Source organism: Cottoperca gobio, chromosome 5 (assembly GCF_900634415.1).
Source record: "Cottoperca gobio chromosome 5, fCotGob3.1, whole genome shotgun sequence".
In the NCBI taxonomy this organism is placed as follows: Eukaryota; Metazoa; Chordata; class Actinopteri; order Perciformes; family Bovichtidae; genus Cottoperca; species Cottoperca gobio.
This window is the reverse complement of record NC_041359.1, coordinates 15766484-15788252: the sequence shown is the minus strand read 5'-3', so window position 1 is coordinate 15788252 and position 21769 is coordinate 15766484. Positions and strand designations below refer to the sequence as shown.

General features: G+C 36.9%; 1 protein-coding gene and 1 long non-coding RNA gene across 3 annotated transcripts; both read left to right on the top strand.

Moving 5' to 3' along the window:
* The first annotated feature begins 230 nt into the window (after positions 1–230).
* LOC115008077 (uncharacterized) lies at positions 231–1544 on the top strand. The gene is made up of 2 exons (XR_003832271.1): positions 231–1008; positions 1148–1544. It is a non-coding gene; the product is annotated as an uncharacterized LOC115008077 (long non-coding RNA).
* A 3990-nt stretch (positions 1545–5534) lies between these two features.
* fkbp5 (FKBP prolyl isomerase 5) lies at positions 5535–21759 on the top strand. Of its 2 annotated transcripts, none has more exons than XM_029431112.1 (11): positions 5535–5843; positions 12080–12212; positions 12348–12492; positions 13785–13927; positions 14695–14809; positions 14901–15057; positions 16887–16977; positions 17207–17290; positions 17396–17581; positions 17687–17926; positions 18643–21759. In XM_029431112.1, exons 2-11 carry the CDS (start codon positions 12108–12110, stop codon positions 18688–18690), a joined length of 1314 nt encoding a protein of 437 aa, XP_029286972.1. In that variant the 5' UTR covers positions 5535–5843; positions 12080–12107; the 3' UTR covers positions 18691–21759. The 2 variants fall into 2 exon arrangements, with proteins under 2 accessions (XP_029286972.1, XP_029286971.1); XM_029431111.1 differs by having other exon boundaries at positions 5537–5843; positions 18639–21759.
* The last annotated feature ends 10 nt before the right edge of the window (positions 21760–21769 follow it).

The window sequence follows — 21769 nt, the reverse complement described above, 5'->3', positions numbered from 1 at the left end:
TCAACTAGTTATAACAATAAAATGCTTCTTACACTTAAAATCCAATATTATAATAATAATGTAAGGTATTGTAATACTGACAGGAGCCATTCTGCTTGCATAATAAATACTTTTACTTTATTTCAAATACATTTTATAATACTTTGAGTGCTTGGTACTTTTGTATTTTGCCTTTGCCTCATGTGACTTTAACTTGTAATGCATTATTTCTACACTGTTTTATTGAAACTTTACCTTACATAAAATATCTGCATACTTCTTTATACAAGTATTTCATAAATTCATCATAGCTGATTATCTAAGGAAATTAAATGAGCCACAAATCTTATCAAGAGTAAAATATAATCATTTAAGGTTCAAGTTCTTCAAAGATCTGTCCTGTTATGCCGTGTTTCTCTTTATCAGCAGCAGCGAGGAATCATTTATTTAAGGTCCTTGGCACACACAGTGGTAAAGAATTCCTTCTTTAGGGGGCAAAAGTTCAGGGATAAAAGGGATCACTCAGGAGATTACTCCCATGTACGTAACACGGATGCCTAGAACGCAAACAAAGAGCATTAGGTTGCGCAGCTAGTTGCAGTGTTTGTGTGCTTTTCTTACCTTATCCTCTCCATTTGTCTTTTATATCACCAAATGAAGAAATTAAACTCAAATTGTTGTCTTTGTACACTTCCCCCCGCTGCCATAGGATACTCCTTTTAGCTGTTTAAATGAAACATCTTTTCTTTTTTTTTCATGCCTCCACTCAGGGCAGTGTTTTTCAATCAGATTAGTACAGCACATTCTGTTCTGTTTCACTTCCTGATGACTGTGCAGCCTGTATCCCTGAATGAACTCACCCGCGTGCTTCTGGTTACACCGAGACACTCATTCAGAGACACACACATTCTCGTAACTGCCTGTCAGATTTTAGTGCTTCAAACCATATTTAGTAAATGTTTAAGCCAATTATCAAGGAATGCCTACTGTTTATTGGTTTATTTGAAGAAAAAAACAACCACTTTTTTAGTGAGTATTGAGCTCTTACTTGGAGTAGTAAGAGGCACTAAAGCTCAAAGCATGAGTAATAAATCTATATGAATATGATTATTATATTTAAATGGTTGATTTATCCTTTAAGCGTCTAATTTCCTTGTTTTCTTACCAGGTTGCTGTTTTCAACTCAACAGAAACAAGATGTTCATGATGTTTCAGGAAGGAAGACAACATCAGGCTGTGTGTCAATATAGAAATGTATTCATGCATTTCAGTTCAGCTCAGGTCAGCACAGTTCATTGTTGACCTCCACTTATGCATACAAGACAAGAGGAAGTGCCAACCAAGCTACCAGGACACCACAGTACAGACGAGGGTTTGGAAAAACAAACAAATCTCTGCCTGAGCCGAAGCCCTGATGAGTTTTAGACAAAATATTGATGTCTTTATTACTAATAGCTTGTTGTGGTGCATGGTGTGGGCAGCTTGTTTTATCAGCTCAAAATATCACAGTCATTCTGTTTTTGCACTACTTTCTCTTTTAATGTAAATAAAATGTTCTATAACGACAGTGTGTGAAATCTGTTTTCTTCAGTTCAGAAAATGACTGATGATAACTTCCCTGTGGGTTTGCACAATCGGGTTCACCTGTGTTATGTCACCTTTATAATTAACAGGATCATCATGTTCCCTTCAATAGCTGTCTGGCTGTCTGCCAGCAGTGTGGTCAGACAGTGTCCTCACCACCTCTGACTGCAGGATTCACCCACCAGTAGCCTGCAATAAAGTTTTAACTGTTTGAGCACCTCAGTTCCAGCAATAAGGAAGATACACTCACACCAAGAAACTTTGCCACACATTCAAATGTTTTCAACATTTTAATGCAAAAATATGGCGAACATAAATAGACGCAGCAGCTATAACATGTGCTGTATTGCAAACATCCTATGAGGAAATAATAATATAGCAGTATCCTCAGACCACAAAGGCAAAGCCATAAAAATCTTTTATGACTTTTATGGGAAATTCGGCTGCTTTGCACACAATCCCTCCTGATATATATTATATATTATATGTCTTGCTTTAGTGAAAGCCTGACTTAATCGAAGACATTCTGAACATAATTTTCCATTCGAAAACATCTCATGCTCTTTAAATAAGAGCATAATATTTTTGTTTTTTTTGCGTAATACAGCTCATAGTTGTACTGACACAAACTATTGAAAACAGGATTTCATCGATACGCATCGATACGCATCGATGAATGTCTTTTTTCAAAAACTCTTTGGAAAATAGCTCACACAACTAGTCATGCCTCCCTCTTTGCCTCCCTTGTCTTTTTTAAATTATTTTCTCCATGTGCTAACTACACTGGCATGTATTGACAGCAGTCTGGTCCAGGTGTGTTTATCAGAGAATCACCTGTTGGAGACAACAACCCTTCAGATCATAGTAGGGGATTTTAGATTATGCCCAAAACCTGTTGTGTGGATACAAACCTTGCAAAAGTCCCACGTTTTTAAAAATATTTTTAAGATTCAAGTAGGAGTTGTCTTTTTAAGAAACTGTAATACAACACAGGTTAAAGACAAAATTATGGGAGAACCTGTCAGTTAGAAGTAAACATATCAGAATCAGAAATCTTTATTAGTCCCACAATGGGGACATTTACATCATTACAGCACAAAAGAAATATGAGCAAAAACAACTCAAAAGATATTTACTCAGAAAGGGTTGAATCTAAGCTCAGTTTTGAGATAGTGGTTCAATATTACATTTCAGATATGCTATACTTTATTGGAAGATTAACGTTATTTCATATCAAGGGCTCATAAAATATGATGCATTACACTTCCTCACAAAACATAAACTAATTACAACACCTGAACCAGATTTACACATTTGACACATTGACAGGGACAATCCTTACTACCTTTCACGACGAATACTTTGGAGATTTACTTCTAATGTATTTTGATGCTAGGTCTACTTAAGACTTGTTTCATGGGTCACACAGGGAACTTAATCGGGCTATAGTAACACGTTAAATAGGATGTAACTTAACATTTTGACTGAAGTTACAGTTCTGATACTGATCCGTTACATTTACATTTTTACTGCAAAACAAGAGCTCATAAAATATGATGCTAAATAAACTGCCTCAAAACTACCAGAAATAATGACAAATAACAACACCTGGACCAGGTTTAAAACTTTAACTTGTAAATTAACCCTGTGACTACCTTCCTGGAACGTTCCCTAAAGGTTCCCCTTCAGTCATATGTTTTGCAACCTTTAAACAATGTTCTAGGAACGTTTCCAGAAGGTTAATTCTGTAAAACCAGAACTCACGTGCCATTCTCAGCGAGCTCTCACGAAACACACTTTGTTACTTTAAATAAAATTACAGATTATTCTGGGTTTAAACATTGTTTGGATACATTTGAGATAATGTAAATTCGCAACAGAACAAAATATATAACACAGGTCTTGTCGTTTTCAGACATTTAATGCGGAAATGTGACATATTTAACGTTATGTCTAAATAAACATTGTGTGTAAAACGTCAAATTTACAGTATAGGTCTGATATACTGAATAATAAGGCTGATGTCATGTCTTCGGTTTAGGAACAATAACTCATTTTAGCTAACTGTAAAAACATGCTACATAAACGTCATCAACTGGTATTGCTGTTACAATAGTTAAAGTCGTTTTTGGCATCAATGGGTAACTTGAGTTGCAGAGGCAGTGAGGTTACAGAGAAAAGTAGCTTTTAAAGGTTTCCTAAAAGCCTAATTATGAAACCGCAGCTTTTATTACTTAGCAGCTCACCTTGGATGTGCTGGTATATACTGTATGTGTAATGAAACAACATTTTAAAAGAATAAAAAAAGATTTTGATCTTTACTAAAATTCATGGTTTAACACTAATTCTAATATTTTAAATGAAAGTGATTTGAGATGGTGTGAAAATGTTATTCTCATCTACAGAAAAGGAAACAATTAAGAATTTAAACTTCCTTTTCATTTTTATGGATGAAATACATACAGGCGACACATTGTTTTGTTTTTATATCAGTCACCCTACACCAAATGTCTACCATTTGGCACCATCCTTGCATACGTGGTCATGGTGTTGGAATCCTAATATAGTATTAATTACACAGAGCTGTCTCTGTGGCCATTTATCTGTCTGCCTCTGCAATGAATGTGTACTTACTGCAACCTTTGACAAACAGGGTGATGACAACAAGCGCTGTCAGAGTTTGAGTTTAAGTTCACAACTGTAGTTTAAAAACCTGTTGGTGGTCACCAAATGTGTGAGATATGGATAACTGCTAAAATAAAATAACTATGCAACATTATAGAACTACATCACATACCTTTACAACTACACATCCTGTTATGAGAATAGTAAAACATGCCAGTTTGGTACGTTTAACCACGTTTAACCACTTAATTTGATCAAGATTTGTATTACTTGTATAATATTTAATATATTTTAGTCCAAGTAAATGTAAGTAATCAGTTACGCTTTAGAATATAATTATTTACTACTATTTTCCTATTATTAATAGATTGCTCTTATTAGTATGATATTGATATGCTGCCTAAAAAGTGATTCTGCTGTAGGTGGTCTATCTCCCAACTCCCAACCCTGCTTGAAGTTACGGGGAACAATTAATAAGGGTACAGTAACAGTTTAGGGTAGGAAGTAACAAAGTACTCCAGTTCCAGTTAAAGACCTATTAACTGCAAATTATGTTGGCTACTATTTTCTTTGCAGATACATATTTGACTTTCAAAACAAGGGCTCATAAAATGTGATGTAGGCTATTACACTTCCCGCAATCATACCAGTTATAATTTGAAGTTATAATTCGAAAATTATGATTTATAGGCTACTTGTGGTATTCTTTTACATAGGCTGACATATTGTTACAGCACTGTAAACACCGCAGTAATGTTAACACCGGTTGTTGACAAATCATCTGCACCCAGTAAAAATTACAATAAAGGAAAATTACCACCAGGCAGTAGGCATATATTAATTAAAAAAACATACATTTATGCGCATTTGTCGAAATCCCTACCTTCGAATAAGTTATAGAAACGTTACAGCTATACTTATATCGTAAAAATCTCCGGTAAACAAAAATAAAAAAGGCGTTTTTTTATCGTCTCTTACAGAAACAGTAATCCGTCTCACCGCGCGTTTTATCGCGCAGTGGATGTGCTTTTATTTCGGTGCTTACACATCCCATGTGTGAATAGGGCTGAGCTATTACACAGAAGTGTTGATGATATGTGTTGTCAGCTGAGCGGAGAGGACAGTCTGCTGCGGTACAGGCTGTTCTCGGCCTGGCTCGGCACGGAACGGGTTACAGGTCAGGGTGTCTATTGGAACACAGTGTTCTCGTCAGCAGCGGCAGCGGTACAGCTACAGTACAGCCGGAACATTGTGTTACTTTGTGGCTGCTTTCCAAGACCTGCCCCTTAATTTTACACTAAACGCCCTCCCACAACTCTCTCTCTCTCGCGCTCTCTCTCGCTCCCTCTCTCTCTCTCTTGTTTGTTTCTGCCTCTCTCACTCACCAGTGTCATTTTGAAGTCAGAGATCCATGTGGCTACTTCACCGGCACGTTCATCATCGCCTCAGAGAGGAAAGGGAAAGCAGGACAAAAACAGCGCGACATAATAACTACATGTACAGGACATTTAGTACCCTGGATGAGATAAGAGGGCGGACTTGAATTAGGAGGAAAAGACGCGGTTAAAAAAAAATAAAAAAATCTACCGACTGAAATTTCGGCAGATCATCGGCCGTTTCGTGGAAGAAACAAAAAAAAAGAAGGGCAAGGAAATGTGAGTCTTTTACTCTATTCCCTCTATGCGGCTGCTTACAATATAGGCTTGTTATTAAGTTAATTAATGCTTAAGGTTTACCGGCTTTCTGTTCACGACTGGCAGAGTTAAAAGGACACTTGTTATCCATCAGAAAACATCAAAACCAGTCTAATAATCGTTAATGATTTAAAAAACAAAACAAGATGTCCTGTTAAGGTTGTCTGATTATAAGATGTTCTAGGGTGGATGTTAAGTGTGTCACATGTGTGAGGGCATATGAGGTTACAGTTCACACTGTGCGCTGGAAAATAAGGGCTGATAAGAGTGTGTATGTGTGTGTTTGAGTGTGGCACTTGGCTGTGGTTCCCAATGGAGGCGGATGAGGACAACAGTTTACATCCAAAATCGCTTCAGGTTTAGGTGTATCTCGACAAAGTACAGGTTGTAACACTGTGTCTGAGAATTGGTAACAATTACTCTAGGTCATTCCGTGCTAATTGTTATTCATTTTAGACCAGGTTGTACACAGCAGGACATAATGGTAACCTCTCAATAAGTTAAAATATATGGGTGTTATCATATATTTAGATTTAGATGATATGGTGAGATTGAAGCAGAGTTGGCTTGCTGATATGGACACAGGTTGAGGCAAAGTCTCAGAGATGAATCACACTGCCTGGGGGATATGTTTAGTCAATATAAACAACTTATAATTTAAAACAAGTACAAGTAAAAAAATACTTAAATAAAAGGGTGGCCAGTTGTTAACCTTTGCCTTATGAAAACAGTCAAAGTGAAGGGTCATTAAACATTAAAGAGGAACACACGCCACTGGAGCAGCATTTCCAAAAGGGGGTAATAAAAAAAAAGGATCTTCATAAAACTCCCTGTGATGCTTTTGTCAGGATAAAACATAATCTCCTGTACCAGACGATGCTTTGCTTCAGGATGTCAGTGTATGGTTCTGTTATGAACAGTGTGTGCTCTCATGTTCACATATGAATCAGCAGCAGAGTACGGATATGAGACAGAATGTACAGATACACCGTGTGCGTCTGTGGATGTGGTCTTAGCTTCATTGTGTTGTGTTCCTGCATTCCTCCGCAGGGTATCTGAGTTTAGGTACATGTAGTACATGCCATTTGATCTGTGTCGTAAATATTTGCAGTTGGTGTACAGGTTCAGGGTTTAATAATTCATTCTTTCATAGAGGAAAGGCACAAAGTTAAATGATAAAATTGATGGATTTAACACGTTTTAATAATGGGAATGTATTAATAATGGTAATTCATCACACTATCAATCCACTTGCTTTATTTATATTTAAATTACGTGCTAATGTAAAAATTGAAGCTGGGTTGTACGTGAGGGGGTCTCAGATTGGTGAACACCATCAGGCTTTGCCAGCGGGGAACTGTGAATAGAAGGAACATTGTGTTCAAATGCGTGCACACACACACACACACACACACACACACACACACACACACACGCACGAATGCACGCACACACGCATGCATGTAAAACGAGTTACATCTAAAATGAAATCCATGATGTTTAAAAAACACAGGACAAGGTGTTGCCATAGAAGAGAGAGACATTTTGAGCTGAAGAGTTCAGTAAACAACACTTGATCTTTGAGAGTGACACACGACTGAAGAAGCAGAATAATCAGCAGATAGCAGTGAGACACATGATTATGGTTTTACCCTGTGGATCGAGGAACATGGGTGCACCGTGGTTTGGGCACTTACTCTTCCTAAGATTGTTTTCACACCAAGAAAATTCTGTTCAAATCTATTTCCTAATCAATATTCAACACGATGAGATTATTACCAAGTCGATGCATCTCAGGCTGAGCTCTGTTGCTTGTTTTTTGTACTTACAGGCTCTTTAAGAACTTAGTCACGACGTCAGAAAATCCTAATATTTGCACATGGTCATCACCAGCATCTGGGATGTTCTGAGAGTAAAGACTGGTGGAAAAATCTAGAAAACTGATGCAGGGAATGAGAACTGCCGTTCCTCTTTAACGGTAAACCATCTCTGTGGAAAACGTTAAGTGACCACAAGACTGCGGTCTGATCAGCACCATGCGGAACTCGTCTCTTATAGTTCTCTTTCGAGGCTTTGCAGTACATGAGAATATGATTTTACTGATTTAAAAATGTGGTTTGCTTCAGCAGAAAAGTGAAAATCTACACAACCTAAACTTGTACAGAAGCACTTAGAACAATTACCCACAGTGCAATTAATTTATCTAAACACAGATCATTTATATATTTATTATGTATGTAGGGGATTCAATAAGCATTATTTAATTCAGACAGTAAATGTTGGATGTGAAAGACGTTTTCAAACAAGACTTGATTGCAACATCAATGAAACTTAATCTCTTATCTTAATTTATATAGTTCTTCTCATTAACACAGACGACACAAACTAAAATAGCTTTTATATATTTCCCCTCATGGCTCACCAGTGGACAACCAAAGATTTAAGAAAGAACTTACATAATTCTTTGCTTGCCAGATATCAATTTGTTCTTTCCTTACACTTCTTTACAAAATACACACATTGTTCTTGTCAAGGTGCTGATTCAAATAATTGCACGGTTCTCCTTTAAAAACCTGTTTAAACTTTATTATATTTAGAAAATATTTTAAGCCCAAATTAGCTTCACAACTCTGGACAGCCAATTTGGTCTCGAAGCATTGTATCAAGTGAAACATTTTTTAAAGGGAACATTCTATAGTGTTGGGAGTCTTTGAGAAAGATGTCCATTTTCTTATCATAGATGTTATATTTGAATTGTTACTTCACAACTCTGACCTAACATTAGGCCTAACATAAGTAACATTCTGGCACAGTCCCAGAGCAGCTGAGAGCTGATGCTATTCGAGCAAGTGTTAGCGTCTCAGTTGTTGCATGTGATAATCATCACCAAATTGTGTTTGACAACATGCTTAACATAGCTAACTAGCTTTTTCATTGGCTTCAAATAATTTCAAGATTGTTCTGTCAGGGCACACTGAAAATGCCTGCAGCCATGATTTGAGGAATTGTGTAACAGTGCATCTCGACAATGATTGCCACTGTGTTGACAGAAGCAACATTTAGCAACTGTAACACCAACAGGTTATTACAGTTTTATTGCTCTAGTAAAGCTCCAGTAACTTTTATATTCATCTATCTATCTGTTTGTCTTCCTGCCTGTTAGGGCTGGGTATTCAATTCACTACTCTTTTGGTACCGACAGAATGTTTCCGTAGCACCGAGCATCAAATGTCTTGGCTTAGTCATCTTGTTTACTTATTCTTCAACCAGACTGTGCCTAATTTTAATCAATATTTTACCAACTTTAGACTTTTTTATTTAGAGCAGTTTTGCCGATTGCTTGACCTCTGGTATTGCTGCTTGCACCTTTCTAGAGAACCACTCATCCAAACAACTTCACACTCGACAGCGCGCTTCGTTGGGTTCTCAGCTATTCACCTGGTGTGACATAGTTGCATCCCCTAGCAATGCTGGCATATACAAGATACAATGAGAGTACGCGTACTGTAAAAGCAGAGAACAAATGTCACTGTGTGTGCTGTGTGCTCTGCGTGTGTGACCATTAAAAAGAGGGTTTCATCGCTCCGATTCTATTATACTAATAAAGATGTCCCGAAGATCTTAAGACCCAACACTGACTTCCTCAGATCCTCAGCAGTTAGACTAGTTAGATATTGTTCTTTAACAGAACAGGTTCAAGGTTTTACATTTCTGAAAGTAAGGCACCGAAAAGTTTTCATTTTGACATCACTACCGAAACCATAAGAATCATATTGACACTTTATCAAATCTGTTAAAATTTCAATCAATTTCTTACTGTCTTTCTGTCTTACTGTCTTCTGTCTTACTGTCTTTCTGTCTTACTGTCTTTCTGTCTTACTGTCTTACTGTCTTTCTGTCTTACTGTCTTACTGTCTTACTGTCTTACTGTCTTTCTGTCTTACTGTCTTTCTGTCTTACTGTCTACTGTCTACTGTCTTACTGTCTTTCTGTCTTACTGTCTTTCTGTCTTACTGTCTTACTGTCTTACTGTCTTACTGTCTTTACTGTCTGTACTGTCTTTCTGTCTTACTGTCTTACTGTCTTTCTGTCTTTCTGTCTTACTGTCTTTCTGTCTTTACTGTCTTACTGTCTTTCTGTCTTTCTGTCTTACTGTCTTTCTGTTTACTGTCTTTCTGTTTTACTGTCTTTCTGTCTTTCTGTCTTACTGTCTTTCTGTCTTTCTGTCTTTCTGTCTTACTGTCTTTCTGTCTTTCTGTCTTACTGTCTTTCTGTCTTTCTGTCTTCTGTCTTACTGTCTTATCTGTCTTTCTGTCTTACTGTCTTACTGTCTTACTGTCTTACTGTCTTTCTGTCTTACTGTCTTTCTGTCTTTCTGTCTTACTGTCTTACTGTCTTCTGTCTGTCTGTCTTTCTGTCTTTCTGTCTTTCTGTCTTTCTGTCTTACTGTCTTTCTGTCTGTCTGTCTTTCTGTCTTTCTGTCTTACTGTCTTTCTGTCTGTCTGTCTTTCTGTCTGTCTGTCTTTCTGTCTTACAGTCTTTCTGTCTTACAGTCTTACAGTCTTTCTGTCTTACAGTCTTTCTGTCTTACTGTCTTACTGTCTTTCTGTCTTTCTGTCTTACAGTCTTTCTGTCTTTCTGTCTTACTGTCTTTCTGTCTTACTGTCTTTCTGTCTTTCTGTCTGTCTGTCTTACTGTCTTTCTGTCTTACAGTCTTTCTGTCTTTCTGTCTTTCTGTCTTACTGTCTTTCTGTCTTACAGTCTTTCTGTCTTTCTGTCTGTCTGTCTTTCTGTCTTACTGTCTTTCTGTCTTACTGTCTTTCTGTCTTCTGTCTTACTGTCTTACTGTCTGTCTTTCTGTCTGTCTGTCTTACTGTCTTACTGTCTTTCTGTCTGTCAGGCTGGTTATCGAACCTGGGTACTAGTACCAAGTATTGAAACTGTGAAGTGCCAAAAGCTGGCATCAAATGTCTGCTCTGATCAATCTGTTTATCTTCGTACAGTGTTTAACATTGTTTTGGAGGGAAAGTAAAGACATACATTTTAATTATTTGCCTGATTTGTTTGATAATATTTCTGCAAGAAAGCTAATTTGTTGCTAGGAAATACAAAAAGTGCAAGAAAACAAAATAATTTTTTGTTGATAGGATACATTAAATTTGATAAGGTGAGAATATACTGTACAGTATTTTGATGAGAATTGGTGCTATAAAAAAATCTTAAGAAAGGATCAGTAGTTATGTGGATATGTGGAGAGCTATATTTAAAAAGCATATTATTTAACAGTAACACAGCCTGGAAGGCCTAGAGGAGACAGCATTTTAGCCATATCACATTATTAGCAGACAAAACAACCAGACAGCATGTAGCCTCATATTCTGATAAGATATTATATCAGTGTTTCACATCTGAGAGTCATGATCTGATTCAAGATTTAACCTCATCACACAAAGAGATTACATGACTGTGTTTGTGATGGCGCAGCTTTGGCTTTACAAGAGTGTGTGAGCGTAGTCGTGCCCACACCTTTACTGTGCATACGAGGCTTTCAGAAAAAAATATTAATGTTGAAATGCTCATTACAAAATCAACAGAGATTCAGCCTGCCGTGCTCCAGATTGAATTTCGGTGTCCATAAATGTTGATGTCATTTATAGGTTGACAAAGAGCACAAAGGGCAACTAATAGTCTTGAACATACTGTTCTTTGGTGATAGCAGCTCGTGTTACAAAATAAAATGACTGAAGCTAGTGACAAGCGGCTACCTTTAGCATTATATTTGTGTAATTACTTCATCTGTGGGGGAGCAGACAAGGTGCGGTACAGTTAAGTTATATCACAACTGCAGTGCAAAGTAATGTTCTTCATACAACTGGGATCAATGTTACTGTGGCTTATGCAATACAACTGTACATACATACACAGTACAGTACATGGCTTTAGAACATGTGTCCTTAAATAGCTGCAAGTTATATAATGTGGAGGGAAAAGTCACATTTACAAGGTGGATTATGGACATGTTGCTTTGACATTTTTCTCAGAGACTGTGATTTTCTAGCTCCACAAATGAGATTTATTTAATTTGCCATTTTCCTGTTGCGAGTTTGTCCCAAAGTGAAAACATGAGATATGAGGACATGTTATTTATGGCGCTAAGATTGCTAACTCGTAGGCTTGTTTGTTCATAATGTTTACAGTGTTACCGTGTGATGCCCACACGGAGAGATGACCACTGATCAGGATCTGACGATGGATGGCCAGCCAGCAACAGCCTTGTTTGCTGCAAACGGCACTGATGTAACACCTAATAAAGACAAAGGAGTTATCAAGGTATTTATTGATATTATTTAAAATTGTAATGTTTTATTGTAGGCGTTCAGGCACAAGTAGGACTCATGATATCTTCTATATTCTCTGTTAAAACTGTTTCTCAGTTGAACTGGAAGCTCGTCTTTCTGTCTGCAGGTTGTGAAGCGCCAGGGCCTCGATGGAGAGCGGCCAATGATAGGGGACCGAGTGACCATCCACTACACTGGGAAGCTGCTCAGCGGGAAGAAGTTTGACTGCAGTCGAGATCGCAAAGAAGCTTTTACCTTCAATGTGGGCAAAGGTAGGTGACTTTATGCATTACTGTCATACCTGACGGGCCTTAGTGTTGTCTCTTACAGTTTCTCTCAATCACTTTGAATCATTTTAAAACAGACCTAACACTCTCTAAAATATAAGTACAATTTTCACAACTGCTTCATGACACATCACAACTCTATTGCATTCATGTTTCAAAACCTACTTATTGTGTCAGTCCAATTCTACTAAAATAAAACGTTGTTTTGTCACAGTGTGAGCCATAATGGTCAACATGTTTAGATGTCTTTTCACAATGGAAGTCAACACAGGAAAAGTTTCTTATATACAAATCCCTGTTTTGTTTTAACTTTTTGTTGACAATGACCGCTTGCGGTACTAAACAAGAATGTCAGTTTTGTCTAAGTGAATGTTATTGTGTGTCGCACGGAGCTTTTTAGATTTTAGAACAGTAGGTAAAAGTTTACTGGGAAAAGTCAATACTGTACAGTACTGTAAAAAAGGATCTCTATGCATACAGTACATTCATTTACGTGGCAATGTGCTACATTTAAAAACTCTTATACAGTAAACAGAACCCCCCCCAGCTGCAATGGAATAAGCTGTGGAAGTTCAGTAAAAAACAACAAATTGTTCTTCCTCAAACTACGTAAAACCACGTCATAGATATTCATGGCATATATGTCTGAGAGATTTTGATAGTTGAAAGGATAATTTTGCATGTGATGGCTCAAACAATGAAAGAATGTTTTGAAGTTGTGAAGAATATGACAATTTCACTGACCATCAGTTTTGATCAGTAAAGCAAGTGGTTATTGTGCAAGTTCTTGACAATTGTACTTACAAAACATGTGCAATTTGCCGAAATGAATGAGAAATTCAAATATGTTGTCAACAACAAACACATTGTTCAGAGATTTTAAGATGTTGTTTTGAAGCAAGTTGCTGCAAATTAGATGAGACGATTGACACCTCTCTCGACTTAACATCACATCTCTCCACACACTCACCACTCAACACGTTATATGTTGTTTGTTTAATCCATACAAAACTAAGAGTAAAAACAACACGTTGTGCTTCTACAGAGGGATTATGTGGTTAAAGATAACCGTCTCCTAGCTTCATATTCAATGGACAGATGTGACAGTGGTATCAGTCTTCTCATCGAACTCTGGGCAAGAAAGTGAAAAAGCGTATTCCCCAAAATGTCAAACTAATTCTTATCCTTATAATTTATATTATTAAATAATCTTTAATCCTGTTTTGTAAACCAGCAACGTCTCTTACAGTTTTTCTATTTGCTTCATACACTCACAGGACAAGTCCTCAAGGCCTGGGATATTGGTGTGTTGTCCATGCAGAGAGGTGAGGTGTGCTTGTTGCTGTGTAAACCAGAGTATGCTTATGGATCTGCTGGAAATCCCGACAAAATTCCTCCCTGCTCTTCCGTAGTGTTTGAGGTAGGTGTGCCACGTCAGTGCCGCCATTTGTGCCACACATTAATTCTGCATCACACTGTGTCTGGTGGATCTCTCTGGTCATAAAATGAACTGGTTTGTCTATTTTAATCCGTCTCAGTCAGGCAGCCAGATTAGTTCAGTCGTCACTCTGTATGGAGCTCAGTGGGGAAACAATTCAGGCTTTCTCCGTCTTCTATAATCAATGACAATTATAATTCAGTTCTTGGAAAGAGATTTATCTAACTGCTCTGTTTAGACGTTACCCCCCCCCCCCGTGGGCACATAGAAAAAAAATGAAATGATGTTCTATCCCCCATGCATTTTCATTTATTAGTGCTCCCAATCTAATCTAACTATGTCAGATGTTACCAAGCATTTTATAATCCGGTGTTCAATGTTAACTTCATATGTGATTGATCAGTATTCAGATAATTCATTCATTAACGCAGATGTGAGCGAGTGGGCTGGATGTTAAGGAGTTATTTAGCTGAAAGGCATGTATTTATCTTTACCTAATATGGAGTGTATACATATATGTCTGAGTACACAGTCTACCTGTACTGTTTCTTCAATAGTCATTATTTCTCTTTTTTTCATTTCCATGACTTGATGCGATGACTCCTACTTGTTCGTTGCATTTTTATTTTTCTCCTCCCACACTTACTGTAAATTCATACACTGAGTTCTGCAAAGCTGTCATTTTGTATTTGCTTTATATTGCTATTTGTGTAGAACAACGATTGAATAAACGTTTATGACAAAAACAGATGGAGCTTCTCAAGTTTGAAGGAGAGATTCTCACAGACGACTCCGGCATCACGAGAAGAATAAAGGTCAAAGGTGAAGGTTACACTAATCCCAACGATGGATCAAGTGTTGAAGGTACGGTCATTCTTTTCTTCATGGATATTATGCCAAATGCATGAAACGCTTACATCAGAGGTTACATTTGGTCATAATTTGTGACCCACAGTGCACCTGGAGGGAAAGTGTGGTGGTCGACTGTTTGACTGCAGGGACGTCAGCTTTATTGTTGGTGAGGCTGAAGATAAAGGCGTTCCTCTCGGGGTGGACCGAGCCATGGACAAGATGCAGAAAGGAGAGTGCTGTGTGCTTTACTTAAAACCAAAGTAAGTTACTGAAAAAACTGCTTTTGCTCTCTCAAATGTGTTTACAGTGAGACAGTCTTTATGTGTATTGTTTATACTTTTCTTATACATTTATACATGTACTTATCTCTGCTAGAGTTTCATGCTGTGGTCCTTCATTACACCTACAAGTATGTTCCCAAGAAACATTTATTTCATTATGATTTCTGATTATATTCAATTTGCTATTGTAATATGAAGATGTTCTTCTCTGATAGGGGGTTTTGAAGACTAATAACAGATTCAGAACAATTCTACGTATATGAAATATTATTGAACAGTATTGTATCTGTCTTCTCAGAGGAGGAAAACATCTGAATACTGGTACTGATATTGGTTTAGCGATATGCTGTATTGGTCCAAAACCTACATGTAAAGTACTTCTAAACTTCTTATTATTGTCAGGGTTACTTCTAAAAAGAATATCACTCTTCCAAAAAATAAATAAAAGTGATATTAGAAAACTAAGAAAAACTAAGAGATGCCGACACACTTTTTGACATGGCATGCATGAGTTGTATACAGGAGCCATCTTGTTTTCTCTCGGTTGCTAGCTGCCTCTTGCCTTTACTTAAAATGCATACATTTATGTCATAATATAAAATAATTATTTCTATACAAAGAGACGGTGTTGACACATCATGGTTGTGACAGTAGCAACATCAATAAATATGTTGTATTTGTACTATGTTGTTTATCCTGTACACACGACATCTATCGCCCGTCTGTCCGTCCTGGGAGAGGGATCCCTCCTCAGTTGCTCTCCCTGAGGTTTCTTCCATTTCTCCCCCTTTAATTATGGGGTTTCTTTTAGGAAATTTTTCCTTGTGCAATGCGAGCGTCTAAGGACAGAGGGTGTCGTAACCTGTACAGTCTGTAAAGCACACTGAGACAAATGTATAATTTGTGATATTGGGTTATATAAATACATTTGATTTGATATGTAAACATTCTTGAAAAAATAGCAAACTTACAGGAGCCTGAATGCGCTTGTAGCATTTAGCAAATGTGGCGTGTGGACAGCGAGTCATCAGGAGTACAGTTCATCATGTGGTCGCCTGATTTTTATTGCTTTTTTTATAAATATTTGACGGTGTTGACAAAAACCTTGGACACATTTTGAGCAACCATAAAATAAAGTGAATATATTTGAACATTCATTGCTTTTAGTTTTAAAGAAATATTGGACTCTACTCTTTCATTTGGTAAATATATTATACTTTTTAAATGAGTTGTTCACAATTGTTTATCGAATATAATCATATAATTTATAAAATTAAAGACAAACATATTACATTTTTTTACATTTGTCCAAAAGACCCTCAGAGGATCAACCCTGATTATTTTAAATGAGAAAATGTTATTGCGGAATTACCACTTTCCTTAGTGGGACATGTTTTCGCCGAAGTCTCAAGAATCTGTGAGTTACTAACATAAACAAATTCAAATAAACTGGCACACTTACAAAAGTAAGCAGAAAATACTTTGCTTTATGCTTAGAATCACAAACATCCACATTAATTACTCTTCATAGGAATCAGAACCATTTATTTCTGCGAATGTAACTCCTATATGTTGCCTTTCAAGAAGCGGTACTGTATCATCTCAAATAATTTGTATTTGTATGAAATTTCTTCAAATGCCAAACGTGACACCGTCTCCTTAATCCACCGACCTGTAGATGTATTTTTGCAGTTTTTGGTTTGAATTGACTGTTGAAAGTGTAGAAGTTGGGTGTTCATTAAGAAAGGTTTAACAGTTGTGTTTCACATTATCAACAGGCTCCTTCATGTGTTTTCTTTTTTCAACAGGTACGGCTTTGGAAGCGAAGGTAAACCGGAGTTCAAAATTGGACCAGACAAAGACATCGTATACGAAGTTACCCTCAAAGGCTTTCAAAGGGTGAGTCCTGCTTTGTACTTTATATATCTAAAGAAATATACAGTCAAATTCTACATTAGATTTGGTTAATACATTAGTGTTGTTTTGGTTAGTATATCTATTAAATTGAAGCACACTTTGAGCAAAGTTCAACAAGTCCCACATAGTTATGAAGATCATTTCAGCCGACTACCTAAAAATGAAGACCAACGTTTACTCACTTCCTGTGACGTGTTTGTGTTACCACAAGGCTAAAGAATCCTGGGAAATGGACTTGCCTGAAAAGCTGGATTTGGCTGCTGGAGTTAAGCATAAAGGGAATCAGTATGTTGAGGTACAGACCCCATTCTGATCATTTGTCTTAATTGTTTTTGAAACATTTTCTTTAATTGTTAACATGTTGCATTAGAATGATAATGGCATTATCTTCCTGTATTAGGCAGGGCGGTACAACCAGGCAATCATCCAGTACCAGCGTGTCGTTTCATGGCTAGAGATGGAGTGTGGGACTGGGATGGAGCAGCATAAGAGGATAAAGTCTTATATGTTGACATCACACCTCAACTTAGCGTTGTGTTTCCTGCGGACAAAAGAGTTCTCACAAGTAGTGGACAACTGCAACAAGGTGAGCTGCATGACCCTGATGATATGTATCCATATTTAATTACCATCTAATGTCACTACATCGTCCCTCTGTATCTTAACTAATTAGTCTGTGTGTATGTTTAAGGTGATTGAGCTGGATGAGAACAACGAGAAGGCTTTGTATCGTCGCGGGGAAGCACGTCTCCTTCGTAACGAGTTCACCATGGCCATGGAGGACTTTCAGCAAGTGCTGCAAGTCAACCCTTCAAATCGAGCGGCTCATGCTCAGATTTCCATCTGCCAGAGCAAGATGAAGGCGCATTATGAACAGGACAAGAAGATCTACGCCAACATGTTCCAGAAATTTGCAGAACGGGACGCCAAGGTCTGTAAACTCACTGTTCTTGGCCAAATGTAGAATAAACTGCCTGCACGCACACGGAGGTTATATGACCTGCCAAAGACAGTTCTTATTTAAGTATTTCCTTGAAAATTTATAGCACCTTTTAAAATGCTTTACAAATTAAAACATATCAGCAACACAAATTTGACACTTGCCCCTCATCCAAATATTACAATAATATAGCGGATTCTTTTGGGTTTGCTTTTGTCTTCAATTCCATTTTAATAGTTATGCTATATTGTCATCCTGTGTATTACACTAGTGTGCTTTATTCAGTATTATGCTGACCTCTAGTGTTCATTCAGGGATTCTGTGATTTTCTTTTCCTGGAATATTTCATTTACAGAGAAACACTACATTAACAGGGAGTTAGATGGTACATAAAACAAAACAATGAATGAGAGGAATGCAATCATAGGCTATATTACACAGCTAGATATCCATCAAGCATTTCTTCTTTTGCTTTCATGATATTGTTTTGACAAAAAGTAATTATTTGACAATTGTCGATGTCACTGCAAAGCCTTTGCAGCCTTGCACACTCATACACTTCTTAGGTAACGACAATAAATCCCACAAAGGCTGAAGGCCTTAGGGGGGCACATTGAGATTGGGCCAGTACATCAGTTTAATGACTTGCCTTCAATGGTTTATTTTAAACTGCTGTATTCATGTGTTCTTCATCTCCCCTCAGCAAGTTGGGAAGACGAAAAGAAGGCGAGATGAGACCGCGAGGAGCGGCATGAACGGCGAAGTGAGCATCAAACGACAGCGCAGGAGTAAGGACTGTCCATCTCAAAAGTGACATTTGAAAGGGAAAAAAAGAAAGACATTGCTTCCTTTGCTTTCCAAGCCCAGGGAGCCGAGGCAGGAATGAAGTCGTATAAAAGCCTCTCATCCAAACCTTTGTATCCCAAAACCCAACGTTACCATTCCTGGATATAAAGCAGAGTTTAAGCAGGGACGTTTGCAAGCCAAACAACATTTCCCCTGTCGCATGGACCGTGCGACTGCCAGGACGTAGCTCCCAGTCGAATTAGTACTGCAGAAACAGTGAGTTAAAATTGGTGAACACTTCTAGCCCCAACCTTTGATTTGTTATTAAGCCTTTTATTGGGCAGCTGCATGCGTGCATCAAGAAGTGTTTGGGATTCAGACTTGAAACTTTGCTAGTTTTTATATGTGCAATATGTACTTCGGATAAAAGGTATAACAGGTCCTATTAGCTAGGTGGTGGTTTAAACTTTTCTTTGCAAAAGTAAGAAAAGTTAAATGCCTATAACTTAGCCTTGGTTCTTAAAAAATAATCATATTGTAGAAAAGCCTGCATTCATTTAATGTTCGGAAATTTCTGCAAAAATATTACAAATCCACTACTCAAAAAAAATGCATCTTCTCCAAACATGAATCTGCATTATTGGCAAAAATCACTGATTGAAATCTTACGTTTCCAATCAGCAGATGCAGAGAGTAGAATATGAAACAAGCACAAACTACAAATACTAAATTATACCAAAACACAAATCTGTCATTATGGCGTTCTGGAAAATTACAATTCACTGTATTTGGTTATTTCTAGTAAAAGCTGATTTTATATTATTTTGCGACTCGACGATACTACCTATGAAGCTAAGTCAGCACATCTTTTTTAAAGCCTAAACGACAAACCTAACTGGTGAAGAGGGATTATTTCCAGAAATACAATTCAAATTTAGCCCCTTGTTTTGGGCAAAGATGAGGCATTGGTTTACGATGGATAAGACTGCGGTCATGCACTAAAATAATTTATTTATGAATACATGCATGATATGTCTTTTTTAATTTGTTTAAATCTTTTGTTTGATCAACACGTCACACAGTACACACTGTTTTTTTTTTCAAATGAGAAGGTATTGCTGTAAAACATTGATGATCTATGGGAGTGAAAACAGCTGATAACTTAATTTCTATGGACTGATTACATTTTAAGACAATGGCAGCTGCAAAAACTTTAATAAAATAAAAAATACAAAAGTAAAAATATACATAAAAGTAAATGTTTCCACTCTTGAGCTTTGGTGGATTTCAGTGATTAATGATGTTCTTCTGTTGCAAGCATTATGTTTTTATCTATCAGCTAATTGCATAAACAAGCATGGCACAATCTTCAACACAAATAAATCTCCTTTCAAAAGCAGATCAAATCTTCAGATTTATGATAAAACACTTCTTACAAAAGGAGGCATTTTATCACCCCTATCCCCACCTTTGTATTTGACAGGTCAGATGCATTAATATTTGCCCTGTGAGCATAAATGGGAGAGGGACACAGAAACCGCAATTAAGCTTTAAAACCGTCCGATCTACAATTTTCAATAATTCACATTTTTCATGATTTCTTTCAGCTCTGGTAATGTGATCAACAACATCATTTTACATCTGTGGAAATGTTTTTGCCTCAGTCCCTGAACTGGTGTCTGTATTTCACTGCATCTATTTCATGATTTTTAATTTTCTTAACGTGTGAATGTTAGCGGATAGTGGACAGTGATGCACTTGGTGACTGTCAAACCAACACTGTTATCTTTTCATGAAATGATTGGATGAAGTCTTGACAATAATCTTGAGATGTTTTATAAACATTGGTTGGTTGAGAATGAAAACCTTAGCTGTCTTAAATATTTTGTGTAAAAAAAAAAATCAAAAGTGAGTATGTTTGTGTGTGTGTGTGTGTGTGTGTGTGTGTGTGTGTGTGTGTGTGTGTGTGTGTGTGTGTGTGTGTGTGTGTGTGTGTTAATATACTGTATATTGTTGTATGTTACCAAGGTTTTTAAACAGCTTATTGCTATTTGTTTTCAAGTACTGTTGGCTCTGAACATTCAAACATTTTATACTGTGGAAATGAGCATGAAGTACTTTTTCTAGCAATTATACATTGCATCTAAGAATATACAGAATATGTATCCCTCACTGTCAACTACAAAATGATTCCCAGGCCTCTTAGGGCTACATTCATCCTTTTTGATAACTTGATAATTAAAATTACAGGAATAATTTGGAAGATTTTGACATAAACAAGCGAGATGAAATGCAGCTGGTTAAACTGCGGCACTGCGGCACTGCCGATTGAGATTGGTTTTTATTAGAAACTGTTTAAAATGTTTACATGTATTCAAAAGATCTTAACCCTTGTAAAGCAAAATGTGATCAAGGTTTTAAACCGGCATTTATGCAATGAAATATTTTCAGACAAAAAGGTACCTTTGTTCATGTCTTCTTTATATATATTTTTTCATTTTTTTGCACTTTAAAAGCATTAAATAAATCCAAGAGTTGCATTTAAATAAATATGTCATTATTCAAATTATAGATCCATATCATTTACAGTGTTATAACATTTTTAAAGTTTGTTTTTGACACTAGCGGTATTGAAATGATTAAAAATAAATGTAGAAAAAGATTTGACGTAGTGGCTGGTTGAACTTCCTGGAATTTGTGTATCTAATACAGAATCAGGATAGCTCCACCCATCATTACCAATAACTGAATGGTTATTTTAATTTACTTTCCCAGTGCTTTTACCTTAATCTTACACGTTTCCTCCTGAAATAGTCTGAAACTGTCACATTTAATACTCTGATCTTGAACATATTTTGTGAATTTCAGCTTTGTATTCATTCAAGACAATAATAGTTTCACGATTGTTGGCTTTGCTTATCATACATATGAATCAGAGCTACTTATTTATACTGAAAGTTAACGTTTTTACTGCATAAAAGCAGGTCTAAGCTCATGGCAGCTATACATACAAAATAAAAAAGGTTCTTAAACAGTCACTACCTGTTT

Coding starts and splice junctions, on each gene's coding strand:
- fkbp5 (XM_029431111.1), top strand. CDS start 12,108: ATGACCACTGATCAGGATCTGACGATGGATGGCCAGCCAGCAACAGCC. Junction 14,810..14,900: donor CGATGGATCAAGTGTTGAAG/GTACGGTCATTC, acceptor TGTGACCCACAG/TGCACCTGGAGGGAAAGTGT. Junction 17,582..17,686: donor TAGTGGACAACTGCAACAAG/GTGAGCTGCATG, acceptor TGTATGTTTAAG/GTGATTGAGCTGGATGAGAA.